The 19,455-nt window shown below is 36.4% G+C and overlaps 1 protein-coding gene and 1 long non-coding RNA gene across 4 annotated transcripts in view; one reads left to right on the forward strand and one right to left on the reverse strand.

Annotated features, from left to right (window-relative positions):
* LOC107744885 (uncharacterized) overlaps positions 1 to 19,455 on the forward strand; it is a 49,031-nt gene that overhangs the window by 657 nt on the left and 28,919 nt on the right. Inside the window, exons 1-3 of one of the 3 annotated variants that reach the window (XR_001640536.1) lie at positions 3,227 to 3,364; positions 10,365 to 10,474; positions 12,161 to 12,251. This is a non-coding gene — a long non-coding RNA (uncharacterized LOC107744885). Of the gene's footprint in view, positions 1 to 3,226; positions 3,365 to 10,364; positions 10,475 to 12,160; positions 12,252 to 19,455 lie in introns of those variants that run through there. The other 2 variants (XR_001640535.1, XR_001640537.1) reach the window with 2 other exon arrangements.
* LOC107744884 (plasma membrane calcium-transporting ATPase 1-like) overlaps positions 14,332 to 19,455 on the reverse strand; it is a 35,636-nt gene continuing 30,512 nt past the window's right edge. Inside the window, exons 16-20 of the mRNA XM_016558702.1 lie at positions 19,073 to 19,286; positions 18,242 to 18,453; positions 18,019 to 18,126; positions 17,604 to 17,792; positions 14,332 to 15,425 (exon numbers count right to left, since the gene is read on the reverse strand). Coding sequence (XP_016414188.1) covers positions 15,096 to 15,425; positions 17,604 to 17,792; positions 18,019 to 18,126; positions 18,242 to 18,453; positions 19,073 to 19,286 — 1,053 coding nt within the window. The 3' untranslated portion in view covers positions 14,332 to 15,095. The remainder of the gene's footprint in view (positions 15,426 to 17,603; positions 17,793 to 18,018; positions 18,127 to 18,241; positions 18,454 to 19,072; positions 19,287 to 19,455) is intronic.

A 19,455-nucleotide genomic window follows, 5' to 3' on the forward strand; every position in this document is an offset into this window, starting at 1 on the left:
CTTAAACATTCGTATATTCGAGCGAAAGTCCATATTTAACTATTTAAATGTAGGGCAAGTGAAAAACAGGTGATCACCGGTTCCCTTTTTAGTCAATAATTCATCACAGTAATAATACATGAGACGCCGAACTCGATGTGGACAGTTGCATGTGTGAGAGGACTTTTAACGATTTTAACGTTATAACTTTTTATATGAAATTATTATTTTTTTTATATAAAATTATTATTATTAATAATAATAATATTTTAGCCGGTTCTCGACCTGCAGATCAACATGGAATCTAACAGGTATTTGAGATCATAGTGTGTTGAACTGATAGACACATGGCATAAACACAAATAATACGGGACAAAAGCTCTTTCAAAACTCTTTGGGTGGTTTGTTTATGAGTGAGTTAGATGTCTATGTATTTAAAATGATTTTAAAAACATTATTCACAGTTGTTTTCGTCTTGTTGAGTTGGTGTTTGCAGATCCAGTCACCACTTAAAGTAAAATTTGGTTGGATGTTTGTAATTCAAGATTAAGATTATTAAAGGGACAGTTCACCCAAAAATGAAAATCCTGTTAGCATTTACTCCCCTTTAAATTGTTTCAACCAAGTTGATGGCCCCCATTGACTTCCATTGTATTTTTTTTTTTTCCATATATGGAAATCAATGGGGACCATCAACTGTTTGGTTACACATATTCTTCAAAATATATTTTTTTGTGTTCAACAGAAAAAAGAAACTCATACAGATAACCTGAGGGTGAGTAAATGATGACAGAATTTAGATTTTTGGGTGAACTGTCCCTTTAAAGCCTGAACCAAAATGAATTCTGACATATTCTGCTGACATATCTTAATCTAGAACCGATTAAATGGTGCGTAATGGTAGCTTTTTGCTGGTCAACAAAACAGGCACAGGCACATTTGGCAGCTCCCCCTTGTGGACATTATATCTACAGTATATATATATATACACTGTATATCTCATGATATATGTGATATGATAGGTGAATAATTTTGATGAAAACCCCACTTTAATTCAAAATTATCAAGAAATCAAGTGATACATTGTAATGTTATATTACACTTTTTTGGATCATGTTTAACATTGCCATATATCACTCATCACTCATGTTTTTCTCATTTTCCAAGTATATATTTAATAGTAAACCCATACATTGTGCTGCTTGAGATTTAAATTTATGAGCTTCAGTCATGTTCAGTTCACTTTGTTATCTAAAGGACATGGGAACATCGTTAGTAGGCTATTCATGAATGCCCCACCCAGTGCAACCAAATATTTCCGAAACTGACACCATATAAATGTTTATTCATATACTAGTTTAGGCTAAACACATGACTATTTTGATACAGGCTTTGATCATCATTAGTACTAATCTGTTCTGTGTTCCTAATAGACTTTAGTCAGGCAGACACCATATTGAATTTCATATTAAAGTCTTTCAAAACTGTTTTATGGAGTTTTTGTGTACTAACAGTGTTTTTGGGAAGATGTTGCATCAGCTGAACAAAGGCTTCTTGTTAAACTGCAGTACAATCCATTGAATCCACTATACTTGTGTATACTTGTGTACTGTTTCATTCCTGTCAAAAATTAAATATGACCAGTGAAAACACGGTCACAACAATATGAAAACACTGTTTAATTGTGAACAACAGCAATAAAGATCACTTTAAATTAAAAGGAAGCATTACAACAAACAGTCTTATGAAAAACCTTTCTTTCATGTTTTATTTATTTGCATGTCGCCCATTTGTGACTTTCAGTTCAACACATCACACATTTAGTCTTTCTTACCCCTTCAGTTGAGAGATGAAAATTCCTCAATTAACTGCTAGATTCAATGTTTTCCTGCTTGTTGAGATTCTGACAAAATCATAGATTTGTTTTAAAATATATCAGAGATACAATCTCATTAGGGATGACAAAAGATGAGACACCCGAATCTTTCATTTGGTCTAAAGTTTAAGGTTATTCATGATATTTTTTTAGTTTATTATGATAAACATAATGATTATGATGATAACAAAAATCATAATATTATTATGATAACATAAAAATCATTTAAATATTTTATAACAAAAAATAACACTTTTTTTTATACTCAAGTATGAAACCAAAGTGTATAGGAAATTTGTGTCGTCTCACGAACGACTGACACTTAAAGTGTAGCATTTTCTGTATAATTGCCTGTTCTTGGAATATGGATCTAAGGAAGCAATTCCTATAAATCTTATAAAGTAGAATAATAAGCAGTGTTTTTCTCTGCTGATGTTGTCGTGACACTGTTAGAAATAATCTACTGGATTCATGTTTGTTAATAGACTAAACAGGACAAAATATAGGGCAACAAAATTCTAAAGGTAGATTCATAGCTATATCAAAATGCACTGATTGTATAGGACTTAAATTTGATTAACGAAATAAATGCACATGCATAAATTCACACTCTGCATGTGTTTTGTTTATATGTGTGAGTTAATGCTACAAAAGAAATGCTCTTTGTGTGAGATGCTGATGGTCCAGTGGCCAGAGCTCTTGGTGTCAAAGCTAAACCTGATGCAGGAGACCAGAGTTCAGAGTTCATCCCTCCTCAGCTGTGGTTTGAAAGGAGTGAGAAACAAGTAAAAAAAAAAATTTCCGAGTGGGGGAGTACATTGGTATAAACACATTAAACAAAATAAACAGTCTTTAAATGGTCGTTTTGGAATGTAGTCGATGACTCGACGTGAAACTCCTTTGGTTAAAATCCGACTCGTATTGCAGAAATTGATAAGCAGTTTTTCATCCGCTCCACTAGGCGGCGAAAGCGAGTTCCAGGTTCAGTCTGATGTCTTCGGATGCTTGCAACAACACGTGTAGTACATATATTGTTACATTGTAGGAAGTATAGGGAAGAGAGGATTAGATTAAACCAAAAGATAAGTCAGACAGGAAGGAAATGGAACCTTGAGGGTGTTTTGGGAACAACAGGAGAAGGGGTTAAAGATGCACAGGATGCTGTTGTGGAATATCTGAAGGATACAGGGGTATATTATAGGATTTAGATAGTAGTGCTATAATATTTATTTATAATTTTTTTTTTTTTTTTTAATAATGTAAATGCATTCATTGAGATATAAACCATGCTGCATATTCCGATACAGTAGGTGGCGGTATGCACCTGATAAGTCATGGTTGCAATCCGCCATAAAACTAACAAGAAGAAGATGAAGAACACGTGTATATATCCTGCAGATGCCAGCTCAGTGACAGAATCAACAGCACATATTCCAGCCCATAAACAAATAAAACCGACACAAACTGCGATGAAGTGAAGGAATCGAGTGTCACTCGACTCACCTGTAAGTAAGTCTACTACTAATACAGTGCGTTGTGTTGCATCATCTGTGCGCGGACACTTCAAAATGAACGCACATGGACTAGTCTATAACTTTATTTTTTTGACGGGGTCTTCTGCAAAGGTTTATCAGAGTTTGTGTATATGCTGCTGCCTTGCTGAACTCCTTGTCGGACCTTCAGAAGAATCGTTGTTGCGCTGTTCAGATATTCTCATCAATATCATCATCATCATCATCATCATCATCATATTATTATTATTATTATTATTATTGTTAATGGAACAAATACGTTTTACAACATATTACACCACACATACAGAAAGGGATAATTCAAAAGAGAGACAATAATATACCAAGTAGTCTACAGAAGAAAATAAACAAATAGAGAAATAAAATAGAGAAATAAATGCTAGAAAAGGGGGGAAAAAATCAACAGTAATGATCCCCCACACCTGTAAAAATTAATTTGAATGAATTATTGGGCTTTGTGTTGTACTGTGAGGTAAATTTGCAGACGGTCCCTAAAGCAGCCTAGGTGAAAATGCAGCGAATATCAAACCTAAAACGAACTTTACCACGCTCATGGAGCGAAAGCCATAAAACCTGAATACTGATGGGATCTTTAACCTAAAGTGTTGTTGCTTGACAGCTAAACATGCATGGAAGCCGTCACATCTTCTATGATAGTCTATCACAGACTTTGTTTACATGCTGCTCTCTTGTTGAACTCACTGTCAGACATTTAGAAGAAGGAAAGAACCAGTACATACTGCATTTTCTATTAGCTTTACTGCAAGAATCGTTCTATTCTATTGCTGTAGGTAAATATTGGATTCATGTTTATGTTGTCAGTTGATGTTGTGTGAATCTCTAATGTTCTTCTGCTGGGGCTCGTTCTTCGTAAACAAGTAGTCAGCTGTATTTATTGTTGGCGATTTGACATGGTCCAGGATTGTTAGGTTCTTCGAAGCTCATCTCGGAGTTGTTGTCATAGCAACATGTCCTTAAGCTCAAACCTGCTTGGGAGCAGGTTTATTTCACGTAAACAGGATTAGATATTATTTTGAGTGAAGTTGATACTGTAAGTCTGTCCCAGCCACTGATATGTACTTACAATTGTACCTTATTAAACCAGGAAAAATAATGTTAAAAGCTAATCATTTTATAAATATTTAAACTGTCTTGTAATCTATAATAATAGACACTAACAATTTTACTTATTGAGAGGGTTATTTGTGAAGGAATAATCATCTCATAATTTTACTGGAGTCATACACGCATTAAGTACAGTTTGTCTGAGCCGTTGCATTAATTTCTCATGTCATGAGATGCAGAACACTTCTCAAATCTCAGAATGCTTTTATGATGCGCAATTAATCTAAACACAATCAGTTATGTCTTAAGATGGATCTTATGGATTAAGAAACTAAATGAATGGCTAATTACAATACTTTTGACATTGAAAAATGCAAATCCTGTTACAAATTCTAGAAATAGTGTAGAATAATTTTAAAAATGGTTACACATTTTATTTATCTATTAGATCTTTTCTGTAATTTTGCTTGCTCTGCTGTTTCCTTGGTGAAAATGCAGCGAATATCAAACCTAAAACGAACTTTACCACGCTCATGGAGCGAAAGCCATAAAACCTGAATACTGATGGGATCTTTAACCTAAAGTGTTGTTGCTTGACAGCTAAACATGCATGGAAGCCGTCACATCTTCTATGATAGTTTATCACAGACTTTGTTTACATGCTGCTCTCTTGTTGAACTCACTGTCAGACATTTAGAAGAAGGAAAGAACCAGTACATACTGCATTTTCTATTAGCTTTACTGCAAGAATCGTTCTATTCTATTGCTGTAGGTAAATATTGGATTCATGTTTATGTTGTCAGTTGATGTTGTGTGAATCTCTAATGTTCTTCTGCTGGGGCTCGTTCTTCGTAAACAAGTAGTCAGCTGTATTTATTGTTGGCGATTTGACATGGTCCAGGATTGTTAGGTTCTTCGAAGCTCATCTCGGAGTTGTTGTCATAGCAACATGTCCTTAAGCTCAAACCTGCTTGGGAGCAGGTTTATTTCACGTAAACAGGATTAGATATTATTTTGAGTGAAGTTGATACTGTAAGTCTGTCCCAGCCACTGATATGTACTTACAATTGTACCTTATTAAACCAGGAAAAATAATGTTAAAAGCTAATCATTTTATAAATATTTAAACTGTCTTGTAATCTATAATAATAGACACTAACAATTTTACTTATTGAGAGGGTTATTTGTGAAGGAATAATCATCTCATAATTTTACTGGAGTCATACACGCATTAAGTACAGTTTGTCTGAGCCGTTGCATTAATTTCTCATGTCATGAGATGCAGAACACTTCTCAAATCTCAGAATGCTTTTATGATGCGCAATTAATCTAAACACAATCAGTTATGTCTTAAGATGGATCTTATGGATTAAGAAACTAAATGAATGGCTAATTACAATACTTTTGACATTGAAAAATGCAAATCCTGTTACAAATTCTAGAAATAGTGTAGAATAATTTTTAAAATGGTTACACATTTTATTTATCTATTAGATCTTTTCTGTAATTTTGCTTGCTCTGCTGTTTCCTTGATTTTAATTATATGGTGTCATTACGTTGCTGTCTTGCCACCAGCCAATCATTGCTGCATTGCTGATCATGGTTTCCAGTATCAATATATCTGCCCTTTCCAATGCACATGTCAACACGCATTAATCTCAGACAACTTAATCCAGATATTTGAATCAAATCTGCACATTTTTTATCAAATTCGCAAATTTTAATCTGCAAACTTGTTTGAAGAACCAAATTAGCCAGAGATCAGTTATCAGCATTAAAAGATCTGGCATCTGTCAAATCATCTCCGATGCAGTACGAAGAATGGACCCTTGCTTTTTTTAAAGTTGGATCATTATGTAATGTATTAGGGCAAAAAAAGTCTAAATGGAGATTTTTTTTTATAGGAAAAAAGGGATTTAAAAATAGCTGACTAACGATCTATGGACATTGATTGACATTCCTGAGGTAAATGTGAAGTTGTTTTATTGACCGCTTGGCGCTTGCTGAGGTTGAAAGATTGATTGAGTGATTAAATGAGGCATGATACATTTCTGTAAGTTGTGCTGGTTCTTTCAACATTCCATTTGTCAGGTGTCTAGGATGGGATGTTATTGAGAGCTTTGTTTTATTGGATTCGACTTCTCCAAGATTCATGTTTATTTTGTGCTATAACCAGTAGTAAAGAGGAAGAGATGATGGGTTCACGTGCAGCTTGAACTGAGGTAGATGCAGTGTTTTGTCACGCCACATTAAAGAGTGTCAAAACATTTAGAATTACTGGAGTATAATATAATCTGTTGTATTTGTTTCATATTGTAGATTTAGGAACATTGTAGTGTGTATGATTCCACTCCCTAAATTTATCCAGCTCTACTGGTGTATATCATTGTATCACAGTAATGTGAGTAATGTCAATACATATTTATTAATTTTATTTAGACATTACCTTTTAAGTTCTGATTTTGGTCATTAATATTTTTATATTATTTTTGGATACCTTTTAAATCCTAATAATCACTAATCGTTTTATTTTTAATGTATTTTTATATAATTTGTAATGCTAATTTTAAGCATGGATGCTTTTTTATTTTTTTATTTGTCTGTTTGTTTTCCTTTATGAACTATAATTTAGAGTGCTTTAGAAAGGTAATGATTACAATTTTTAATTTTATTTAGACATTAATATATTCTAAATGTAGTGATTATTTTTAATTTTAAATATATTTATAAATTAAATAAAATTAATTCTGATTTTAATACATTTTTAAGTTTATTTGTAGATGCTAACATTTAAATCTAGATTGATTTTTCCCCCCCCCTAAAATGTATGGCTGTAGGTTTTACTGAAGTAATACAAACTATGAGGTGTGTGTGTGGTTGGTGATCACCTAGGCTAGTAGTCAGAGCTCATGGTGTGATCCATCTCTGGAGACCTGAGTTCAAGTCCCCTCTTTGCTACAGATCTAAACAATAGTAAGTAAAAAAAAGAAGTAAACATTTTTTTTCACCCATCTTCTGGCTACTTATCTACTGAGTCACTGAGTTTCTGTTTTTGTTAGGTATTTTGGACGGGGTTTTATTAAGACCTTTGTTTAAACTAATAAAGAATAATAGTATTAATGGAATTTGAACCCAGACTTCTGTGAAAGAGAGGCATGCACTCATCCACTGAGCTACAGAGTTTGTGCTGTTTGATGTTTAGTTTAGCAACAGCAACATTAACAATTTAAAATAATCAATAGAGGGATTTGAACCCAGGTCTCTGTGATTAAACTGCAATGCTTAATCATTTGAGCTGCACACAGTCTGTGGAGTTGAAGTGAGATTTGGACAAAGATTTATTGAGGGCTTGACCACTTGCTGAGGTTGAAAGATTGATTGAGTATATGGATATTATGTTATGAAACTCTGTAAATAATGGTATTTGATACAAGGCACTCATGTTTGAAGGCAAACAGTTATCTTCAGTGCCACAGTTGTTTTGAGCAGGGTTTTATTGAGAGTTTTTTGTTTTAAAAACTTTTCTGATTGTGGGATTTGAACTCAGGACTCCATGATTAAAATGCAAAGATTTATCCTCTTAAATCTTTCATTAAAAATGTAAGCCAATACATTTAGGTACAGCTTTAATTACAGCAACAATTAAACGTGTTATAGTGGGATTTGATCTCAGGTCTCCATTTTTAAAGCACAATCCTTTATCTCTTGAGCCATGGAGTCAGTGGAGTTGTCAGGTGTTTTGGACAACATTGCTCAGGGATGTTCAAGGATGTATAAAATATATACAATCAGATATATAATTATATATCACGTAGTATTATGATGAAAATGCAATCCCAAGTTTCCTACCCGTAAGTCTAAATGCATTTAGGAAAAAATGCATTTAAATGGTAAATGGCTTCATTTTTGACATGCTGCTAAAGAAGCGATAAAGAAACCTGAAAAAATAAAGCGTAGACATGCTTGATGATATTCAAGTAAAAAAGTGAACATAAGAAATTAGAATAATTTTATTGAGAACTTTTTCATGTGATGAAAACATTCAGCAATTGTGGGATTCGATCTCAGGGCTCCAAGATTAAAATGCAAAGATTTATCTTATGCGCTACTGATTCTGTGGATTTGTCAGGTGTCTAGGATGGGATTCTATTGAGTGCTTTGTTTTATTGGATTCAACTTTTCAGTAGTTGTGGGATTAGAACTCAGGTCTCCACATTTAAAACACAATGCTTTACCTCCTGAGCCAGAGAGCCTGTGGAGTTGTGCGCAAACTGAGCAATGTTGAGGCAGGTGAAAAGCGTTTGGTTAATGGTGAATATTGACCTATCGTGCATCCTGTTGCTGAGCCCCCCCTTGATGTAATGATTGACAGGTTGGGGGCGTGATCGGCTCGGAATTTAAACGTCTTAAAGGGGTCATATGATGCTATTTTAAAGATCATTATTTTGTGTATTTGGTGTAACAGAATATGTTGACATGCTTTAATGTTCAAAAAACATTATTTTTCAAATACTGTACATTATTGTAGGTCGAGAAAGGAAAACTTGAAATCGCATCATATGACCCCTTTAAGTGTAAGTGTCATGCATTTAAGAAAAATAAGACATTTAAATCACCATTTTGCTACCCTTTTGCTATACCGTTGGTTCAGAATGCATTTTGAAATTCACACTGCATTTTGTTACAATTATCACGCAGTATTATGATGAAAATGCAATCCCAAGTTTCCTACCCGTAAGTCTAAATGCATTTAGGAAAAACAGCATTTAAATGGCAATTTTGCTGATACGTTTGACATGTTAAACATATCTAATAAATTTGTGGAATACATTTTTATTTTAATTTTGCAACTTATAAAGCGATAAAATATGTATTTAATTTACATATTAAAACTAGTGTAGGAAATGGCAAATGTAAATGATGGAATTTTTATTTTCATGTTGCACATTATGTATGGGAATATGTAAAGTTAAATACAGAAATACATATTACATTTCAAAATGAATATTGCTACCCATATGCTTCCATTATTATGGAACGACATTTAATGGTATGAACATTTTTATTTTTTGGTGAACTATCCCTTTAATTCGTCCATGGTTTCATCTTCCAACTGGAGAAAAAAACAACAACAACAACAATGAAAGAAGCTGTTTTGGTATGTACTAAAATATATACAATCAGATATTGCTCACAGAAGAAAATGCTGTGCTGCTCTACAACTTTGCTTGCTAGCTAAATTTACCTACTTGTTTCTGTGGACAAAATTACATTTTTAAAGGGGCTTTATGAAAGAATTGTATTGCCAATGTGTAAACAGCATGTAACGAAACGTAAAAAAACGAGAGCCTGTAGACTCATTTTTATGTGAAGGATTCAGGGCAGTTTCGCTGGGAAAATTCATGGGAAACTATCATAACAGTGTAATTATAATGAACCTCATCTGTCGACATGGTGGTATGACAATAGTTTCACAGGACTGCTTCATTTTTGACATGCTGCTAAAGAAGCGATAAAGAAACCTGAAAAAAATAAAGCGTAGACATGCTTGATGATGATATTCAAGTAAAAAAGTGAACATAAGAAATTAGAAGAAATATGGATCAATATATTGTTTAGTGTTAGGGTTAAAGAATGTTGTTAAGAAGTTGTTCAAGGATGGGTAAGCACTTCTCTTCTCTTATGTGTGTGTCTAACTCCAGTATTACTAAATGGAATGGCGCTGTCTCTTGCACTTCACATGATTGCTTGTAAATATTTTTGTATCTTCAAATTACAAATTACTCATTTTAATTAAATACATTTCTCACAACAGTATTTTAATTAAATACATTTGATGAGTAAGTATTTGTAATTTGTAACAAAATAGGCTACTTTTTGATGTATTTGTGCCCATCTCTGTCACTGACCAGGTTTGAGTGCTTTGGGAACGAAGAGGCGTCTAACTGACCAGAATGTGTCCGAATCAGCTGTGCCAATACGCTTAGACCAGAGTAGGCTTGGGTGACGCTTGGACATGCAGGTACAAAATGCCATTTCTCCCAACTTACTGGACTGTGTCCAGAAGCAACACGCTGGAAACACGTCATACGTTACGCGTCCATCCACACGTCGTCCCGTTAGCTGACATCCTTGCAGGTGATCTGCCTCAAGAACAACTCCTCCTAGGGGCACCATTCTCACACTTTTTATTTGCTGCTCTCATTATTAACACACTCCACTTTTATGAGTTAATGAAAGTAAGAGTACCGGCTACAGAGAACATTGACACTGTTCTGGTTTAAACCAAGTGCCTGTCAGTAATATAAAAAAAATGAATACAAATAACCAAATTGTCAACAAACATGATTGAAAAATGTGTAAATAAATAAACATCTACTTAAATCGGCGACATACTGGAAGCATCTTGTAAGATCTTTTGTTCTGTGCCTGATGTTCACACTGAATTTGTCATTGAGTTCAACATATTTTATCTTTATCAGTTAAGAGCAGATCTGGATAATTTACGGAAATTATACTAGAACCATGTTGCTTTGTTGGCCGAGACCCTGACAAAAATATAGATTTGTTGTAAAATATATGAAATTTAAATCTCAGCCATCTCACCTACAACTGGTCAACATGAGTTTGCCATTTCATGAAACTCTTGAAACACATTGGCCACAAGAGGGAGCTGATGATCAGCTGTTTGTCATTTGACTTATAGACATTTAAAGGGGTCATATGATGCGATTTCAAGTTTTCCTTTCTCTTTGGAGTGTTACAAGCTGATTGTGCATAGATAAGATCCCTGAAGTTGCAAAGACTAAAGTCTCAAACCCAAAGAGATATTCTTTATCAAAGTTAAGAGTCAGCCACGCCCCCCTAAAACGGCTTGTTCTAACACGCCCCCACATATCTACCTCACCATGTGGAAATATTTGCATAATGCGCCCAAATGATCACGCAAAGAAAGAAGGCGTGGTTTCAGGAACAGCAGTAGTGTTGATGCAGCATGTCAGGGAGACGCTGTGTGGGGCGTTACATTTCCGACGCGTGCTTGTTGTGTTCGGCCAATCACAATGCACTGGTTCAGCTGGCCAATCAGAGCAGACTGCTTTTGTCAAAGGAGGGACTTTGTAGGCGGGGCATAGAGGACCTACAATAATGTACAGTATTTGAAAAATAATGTGTTTTTTGAACATTAAAGCATGTCAGCATATTCTGTTACACCAAATACACAAAATAATGATCTTTAAAAAAGCATCATATGACCCCTTTAATTGAAAAAAAAAAAATATATATATATACATTTAATGGTATGAAAATGTTAAAGTATGTGTGACACTTGACACTGAAATTTTAATTAAAACTGAAGTGCATTTTTCCATCCGCTCCACTAGGCGGGGTAATCGAGCATCAGGTTCAGTCTGACACCTTCAGATCCTTGACAACATGATGCTTCATCATGACAGAGGTCATGACAGGTGCAGACTTTTTGAAGTACAAATCCTGCAGTCACTCAACAGCACATATTCCAGCCCATAAAACAAATAAAACCGACACACACTGTGATAAAGTGCAGGAATCGATTGTCACTGAAAAAATAAAGCGTAGACATGCTTGATGATGATATTCAAGTAAAAAGTGTGACTCATCTGTAAGTCTCTGAAAATGTGTTAAATTTAATTATGAACTGCTATTTAGAAATGTTGTCTTTGCCCTACAGAATTAGAGATGTGTGTGGACTGTTAACACCCAGCCAACCGAAGCATGTGGACAGACATTGACTGTAATGATGGACATCTGCTCATGCACAGGTAAAAAATTTTCAGTGTGTGTTGTTGGCTTGTAAATGTGTAGGTTACCATCCGGTTTTTTTTTTGGGAAGGGTCATTATATTTCAAATGTTAATAATCTACACGAGATTTATATTATCTATAATAAATTGCATATAATGTAAATAAATAAACACATATATATTAATTGCCAACTTCTATTTTGACAATGTCGGAATGTGTTATTTACATGACATTTGTCATATGTGACCCTGGACCACAAAACCAGTCTTAAGTCGCTGGGGTATATTTGTAGCAATAGCCAAAAATACATTGTATGGGTCAAAATTATTGATTTTTCTTTTATGCCAAAAATCATTAGGATATTAAGTAAAGATCATGTTCCATGAAGATATTTTGTCAATTTCCTACTGTAAATATATTAAAACTTAATTTTTGATTAGTAATATGCATTGCTAAGAACTTCATTTGAACAACTTTAAAGGCGATTTTCTCAATATTTTGATTTTTTTTGCACACTCAGATTCCAGATTTTCAAATAGTTGTATCTCTATATTTCGAAAAATTGACCCTTATTACTGGTTTTGTGGTCCAGGGTCACATATATTTAACCTGGAGACATATTTACTCCTTTGGCTTGCCATATGATGGACACATTTGAAGGCTGATTGATTATGTGGCAGCTGTTTTCAAAACCATACTTTTGAAAAAGCACCCATTTAGTCAGAAACTTGACAACTGGATCATGCTCGAGTTGTTCTGTACAGTCGGTTCTTTTTGAATTGTCTTCATCACACAAATTGTATTGCTTCTTGAGAATTGTAATAGCTGTATGGATTGCTTTTTGTATGCTTGTTTTGGTCTTTTTTTTTTTTTCTCCATTTTTGGACCAACAAACTGTCTTGCATTTACATTTGCAAAATCTGACATTTATAATCTAGTGTGCTCAACATGAAAGAAAACATGGCCCTCAGGTTACGCTAAATATAAATTTTTATTCTTAAAAACCATACACGATACTCGACAAGTTTAAAATTTAAGTTAAATCACGATATCCCATTTACATTGCGCAAGATAAACAGACATGTTCTTTTGTTTCCAAACTTAAAAAAATCCTTAAAACAGATGGATAAATATTCATTCCCATTATAGGAAGACGCTATAGAAAATAGTTATGGATATTTTAAATATATCTGCTCTAAATTGCAAACTTAAGCAGTTTTTAAAATTTATTTAATAAACATGAAAAACGAAATAACTTATTCAAAAGAACAGAACAAAAAAAATGTGCAGTTGCGATGACTCCTGTTTTTCTTCCTTTATTACACCCTTAATGAACCAACGAGTGGAGAGAAGCAACAGTCTGAACTGGAACCCTGCTGCCAAAAAATAAATCTACTCCTAAACATTACAAAAAACACAAAACATGTTAGTATTTTGACCACAAGTTTCATGCTATAAGCCACCCTGAGTGTTATATTACTTGGAGAACCAATCACGACCCACCCACCCGTGAATATAATTTATGTAAAATCCCTGTAGGTCTGGTTCAGCAGGTTGAGATGTTGTCATTTTCGCATAAAAATACAATTTATTTGTTATCAAAACGTTCCTTGGGAATCTGAAATGAAGTACCCTGTGCTGTGATACCAGAGTTATATGCATGTTTTTTTTGAAAATTCTTCGTTGTTTCCTTTGTGTTTCCAGTATTTCAGGTCTTAAATATATTCTACAAACAATTGCAGCAATATTTTCGTAACTGACAGCAATCTTTATGGAACATGAAAGAAAATATAAAGTAAAAACTTTATCATTTTTTCATATGATCAATAAACAATTTTTTTTTTTTTTCAAAGAATCAAAAAAAAAAAAGGGAAAACAAGTTACTCATTTTCCTTTTTATTTTTCCTTTTAACCAAGACAAAAATGTACTACCTAAAAGACAATCTTAAATTAAAATGCTTTACTTTTTAAATCATTGCATTCAATTCAGTTTTCTAGGTTTCAGCCTGAGTAAACAAACTTATGATACATTGGCAGGAACTTAATGTCTTGATGTCAATGAACTGACTGTGGACCATTTCAGATTCAGACGCATTCATTTTTTTTTTTTTTTAAAGGCGGACCTGGTGTGGCCTTCACTTCAAAATCACACCATTAAAGGCGTGAAGACTCCAGCTCCAGCCATTTCAGATACTCCTTAACTTCCAAACGAGAATGAGACATGAAATTGGAACTAAAAAAAAACCCCCAAGGGGTGAAGTAGTAAGTATAAGAGATTTATGGACAGAGATCCTTATCTACCGTTTCCTCCAGTCACCCGTCCAATGAAAAAAAGAAAGAAAAAAAACCTCCCATGGTTACCTCTGTCAATTCTATACAAGCCTTAGTGTTATCTATTTGGCTTGAGGGTTCGATGTATCTACAAATATATAACAAATAAAACTTGCAGGCAAAAATAGTTCAGTTTCCATAGAAACACCTTTTTTTCCTGAAAATACAGCAGTATCTGAAATATTTCTCAATTCATTTGTCCCCATTTCTCTGCATCAGGAAGCTCTTCCACCAACGAACAGAAGAAAAAAAAAAGTATCTACAAACTTTGTAAACAGACCTGTGTCTTCCAAAAAAAAAAAAAAAACATTAACAAAATATTAACAGCCAAATGATGCAGAAATCAGTGTTTGAATAAGCAAAGGGCAAAAAGAACAAATGTACAACACATCCAGATAAAGAGAAGCAAAAGCTAAGAGCTAAGCTCCTGAGAGCTCCTTGGCTCCGCCCCTCTCATCCAATCAGTTCTCCAGGCTTTAGTCTCTGTGGAGACGAGCAGGTGTTGTGTGTCGTACCGAGGGGCGGAGCTGATCAAAGGGACGTCTCTAGGCTGTGCATGGGGCTCCCGGGAGCTGAGGGTGTAGCTGGCTTGCTGGGATCCAAGAAGAGGTGGATGCCGCTGTCTACGGCGTTATTGTTCTGATTGGGCGAGGGTGGGGGAGGAGGCGTGGGTGTGGCATTTCTCTTAGTGGGGGCATCATCTTCCGCATCTGTGTCATCGATGAGGGGGATGTGGGGCTCCGAGTCCTCTATTCGGAACTCCGGATGGGTCATGAAGTTGTGGATGGAGGTGCGAGACTCTGGCTTCTCCAGGCCCTCATAGGGCGACAGCGAGCTGCGGAATGCATTCACCACTCGGATCTGCAGGAGAATGGGATGTAATGTCAGCCTTGTCACTCAGAGAGAGCTAACGCTCGTTTGCACACATGTACACAACAGGCATACAAAGTGAAACATCACTTTTTTTTTTTTTTTTTTTTAAGTACAGGTTAAACCAAAGGCCAAATGGGCTGGTTTTAATTGATGAGTGGAGAGCAGTGAGGTTAGCGCACCAAAACCGTCTGAGAGAGGAGTGTGTGAGCGGTCAGTGTCGTGCAACTGAGAAAAAACCTGATGCTTGTTACGGTGAGCTTATCCTCTGACCGAGTGACAGTATATCCTCTTTTCTTAGGAATGAGGAATAACAGATGCATCAAACTGGAAAGAACTTGGGTGTCTTGTCAGTTGTAAATCACAGAAAGCCAATTTTTCAAAATGCAAATAAGAAAGAGAGGGAGAGAGAACAGAAGAGACAGGAAAAGAGAGAGGCCAAGGTAACCCCAGAGGACACAGCTCAACACATGAGGTTAATATTTTCAGGCATGCTTGTATTGGAGGGGAGGGATCGATCACTGATTATGTTGTGAAGTAGAGACGCAAAATTTTAAAGCAGCCAAGCAATTTAAGCTAACCAGCACAAGTAAATTCACAAACGGTCTAGAGACTGGACCCATGCAGAGCAGCGCTACCTTTCAACAGAGGTAAACCTTTGAGTATAGCCCATGACACATTTCACAGAATCTAAGGAGGAATATGCGGCAGTCAGTACCCTGTTTGCCAAAGTCCAATATGCTTTTCATTAGCAGGAAAATCAAGACCACAACAAGAGACAGTTTCAAACAGAATACAAAGTGCCCTGAACAGAGAAAAAGGGTTTGTGGACAGCCAGGACCTGATGAAATATGGAAATATTGATGTGGTTAGAATCGAGCTGAAAGACAAACAGAAATGACATGATTCCACCAGCTTTTCATTTAGTCGCAGATCTTCCCTGTAAAATAACGAAGTTACATCAAAGACAGACCGAGAAAAAGAGGATGATTAAACTGGTATGGAGTAGAATATGAGACAGCGTGATAAAGAGAAAACCGTGTTGAGTACGGACAGTAACGCCAATGTCACCGAATGAGTGAACGAGCAAAAACCGATGCCACAGGAAAGGTGATGAACTACAGAAAGAGGAGAGGAAGTTCATTTTTGTCTAAACTACAGCACAACATCTCGTTAATCATATCGTTCGATCCTACAGAAACATGAGATACTTACCAAAACGCTGCCTTTAAAAATGTCCCACAAACCCATTCACAAGACCAATTTGGTGCGATTGGTCGGGTTATCAGTGACCATGGGCGTATACTCAAAACATTTACACGCAGTAGACAGAGCACGCGCAGGGCTGCAGACACACCGGACGGGATTAGACAACTCTTCATCGGTGAGAACCCAGCCAAAGCCATCAAACACAGACACAGAAACCTCAACCTTAACACTTAAGATACACAGCCGTTAACATTGAGAAGCAATGTGGAAGATGTTTTGAGATACATTTCGTTTCGAACAAGAGAGCGAGAGAAAAAGAGAGAAGGAAGGACATTAGGAGAAGAATGAAGACCGTTAGGCGAGAGGAGGAAATGTTAATTGTCATGCACTAATAAACACGCACTCACACCCAACAGTGGCAGAAGCGGTGTTGAAGGCAGTAGCAGGAGATAAGGCTACATGTGTAGGGCTAGAAACATTGGTTACATCGTGTTGTTGGCTGGTGCTGGAGGGCTGGCGCCTGATGGCCGCCTGAAAGGAAATTCCGCTCTGGAACGCACTCACAACATCCATCTGGAAGGAATCAGAGAGTGTGATAGGCCCAGAGAACGCACAGGAGAGAGAAAGACAGAGTAAGAGGAAAAAGTGAAAAGAAGAGGGATAGAGAAAGAAGGGCACCCATAAAAAGAAGACAGGGACAGAGAGCAGCTGAGAGAGAGAGAGGGGAAAAAAGGCACTGAATTAAAAGAACCTGACCTGACATTTGCCTTTAGCATTGATCGGCTTATTGCACTGACAAACTGCATTAATAAACCCTCTTCCACCAGTATAAGGTCACCATAAGTGGCGGATCGATTGGAGGGAGTGCTAACTCAAACCATAATCAGAGAAAATTAAGCAAGGCGGGCGTTTGGGTTCCTGAGCTTGGACTGCAGAGTTGTGTGGTTTTCGAGAGGTTACCTGAGTCTGAATGCGGTTCAGACCTCTGAACCAGAGGATCTGCCCCCTGCGGAGCTCTCGCTCAGCATGGTCAATTTCATCCAGGTCATCCAGCTCCTCCAACTCCTCATCTGGGATTTCTTCCTTCTGCGTTCCATGACCAGCAGTCTTCAGGAACTTCAGCCGGCTCGTAGGGATGGAGGAGATGATCTGAATGAGGGCGTGTGTATATATATATATATATATATATATCAAGTGGCCATTCCATACAGAAAACAAAAACTTTATGCTCTCAGCCCAGTAATTTAGTTCACTGCCTTTAGGGGGCACTGCTCTATCACAATTGAGGGGCTTGGATTGGTGTTTTGAGAGCAAGTTACAGGTTACAAGAAGCTGCTTTGTATAATATAGGGAGGAAAAGTCAGCTGATGCTCACCTGTCCCCACAGAAGACATCCAAAGCCTAAGAAGACGCACCATAGCCACTGCTCAATATTCAGCCCCACACAGCTGAATGGCTTTCCTCCAAATTGCACTATCACAATCTAAGTGGGGAAAAAAATATAAAAAATTTTTTGTTCATGACATGCTTAGGTCACACTAGCATCTATATCTGCTATGATTATGGGCATTCATACAGCAATTTGTAGGACTGCACACCTGAATAAGAAAAGTCCCAAAGACAATGGTACAAAAGATCAGATTGTTGAAAATGCCTTCAAAAACATTTCGTTCTCCATGGATCTTCCGGGCGTTGATTTCATTAAACAGCTGCATCATGACAAAGGTGTTGAAGACAATGGTGTAGTGCTCAGAGGGAGGAGCGTGAAGAGGGGCGTTACGTCCACTGTCGATGTCGAATATCTTTTCACCTGAGAAATGAGCAGAAAGTAAAACATTGTAGCATTGGAAATAAGACTCCCTTGAAGGACACAGCCCTTTGTGCATTTACTATCCACCTTATTTTTCAACGCGGAAGTAAGCTGTTTTCTGTGAATGTGCAAGACTTCCAATTCTTTACCTGCTGTATTGAAACAACAAGAATAATCAAGTGCAGTAAACGGTAAAACTGTTACAAACTGGTGTTTATAATTAAGACAATACATTAAAATAATAGGGTAAGAAACACCAGTTTGCAATATCAAATGAGCTGTTTTGTACGGCTAAAAATAGCTTGAAGCGGATGAGATCTCGCTCAGCATGGTCAATTTCATCCAGGTCATCCAGCTCCTCCAACTCCTCATCTGGGATTTCTTCCTTCTGCGTTCCATGACAGACATTAAATTTACAAATGGCCGCGCCCGCTCTTACAGCAAAAATAAGGTGGATATTAAGGGCACAGTTGACTGACGCTTACAGCAAAGGTGCAAGGTGACAAAACGGTTTATTAATTACTTTATTATTTACATCATTTTAACTTGAATTTCCATTTGCTTTATGCTATTATAATGAGCATGACTTGGTTCAATCACATGTGTTGTTAGTTTTTACCAGCAAAAAGTAGAGTGAAGATGATGGTGAGCTGGTAGACCGCATGACCCAATATGTTCTTCATCATTGTCCGGGAGATGAGGGGTTTATTACGGCCGTAAGGCTTCCTCAGCAGAAGAGATTCAGTGGGGGGTTCAGTGGCCAAGGCCAAAGAGGCAAACGTGTCCATAATCAGATTTACCCATAACATCTGTACAGCTTTCAAAGGAGAGTCCTAGGAGAGTGAGAGATAACAGGAGGTGACCGTTCTGACCTCATTCACTGCTGCCACCTTCAGAACATTCAAGAACTCCCTTTCAGCTATGCATTCCTTTCAGCTATGCATTTGATTGAGTACTGAATCCTTCACTGAGGTTTTTTTTGGATTTTGGGGAAAGAATTCT

Source organism: Sinocyclocheilus rhinocerous, unplaced genomic scaffold (genome assembly GCF_001515625.1).
Source record: "Sinocyclocheilus rhinocerous isolate Xijiao unplaced genomic scaffold, SAMN03320098_v1.1 scaffold258, whole genome shotgun sequence".
NCBI lineage: Eukaryota > Metazoa > Chordata > Actinopteri > Cypriniformes > Cyprinidae > Sinocyclocheilus > Sinocyclocheilus rhinocerous.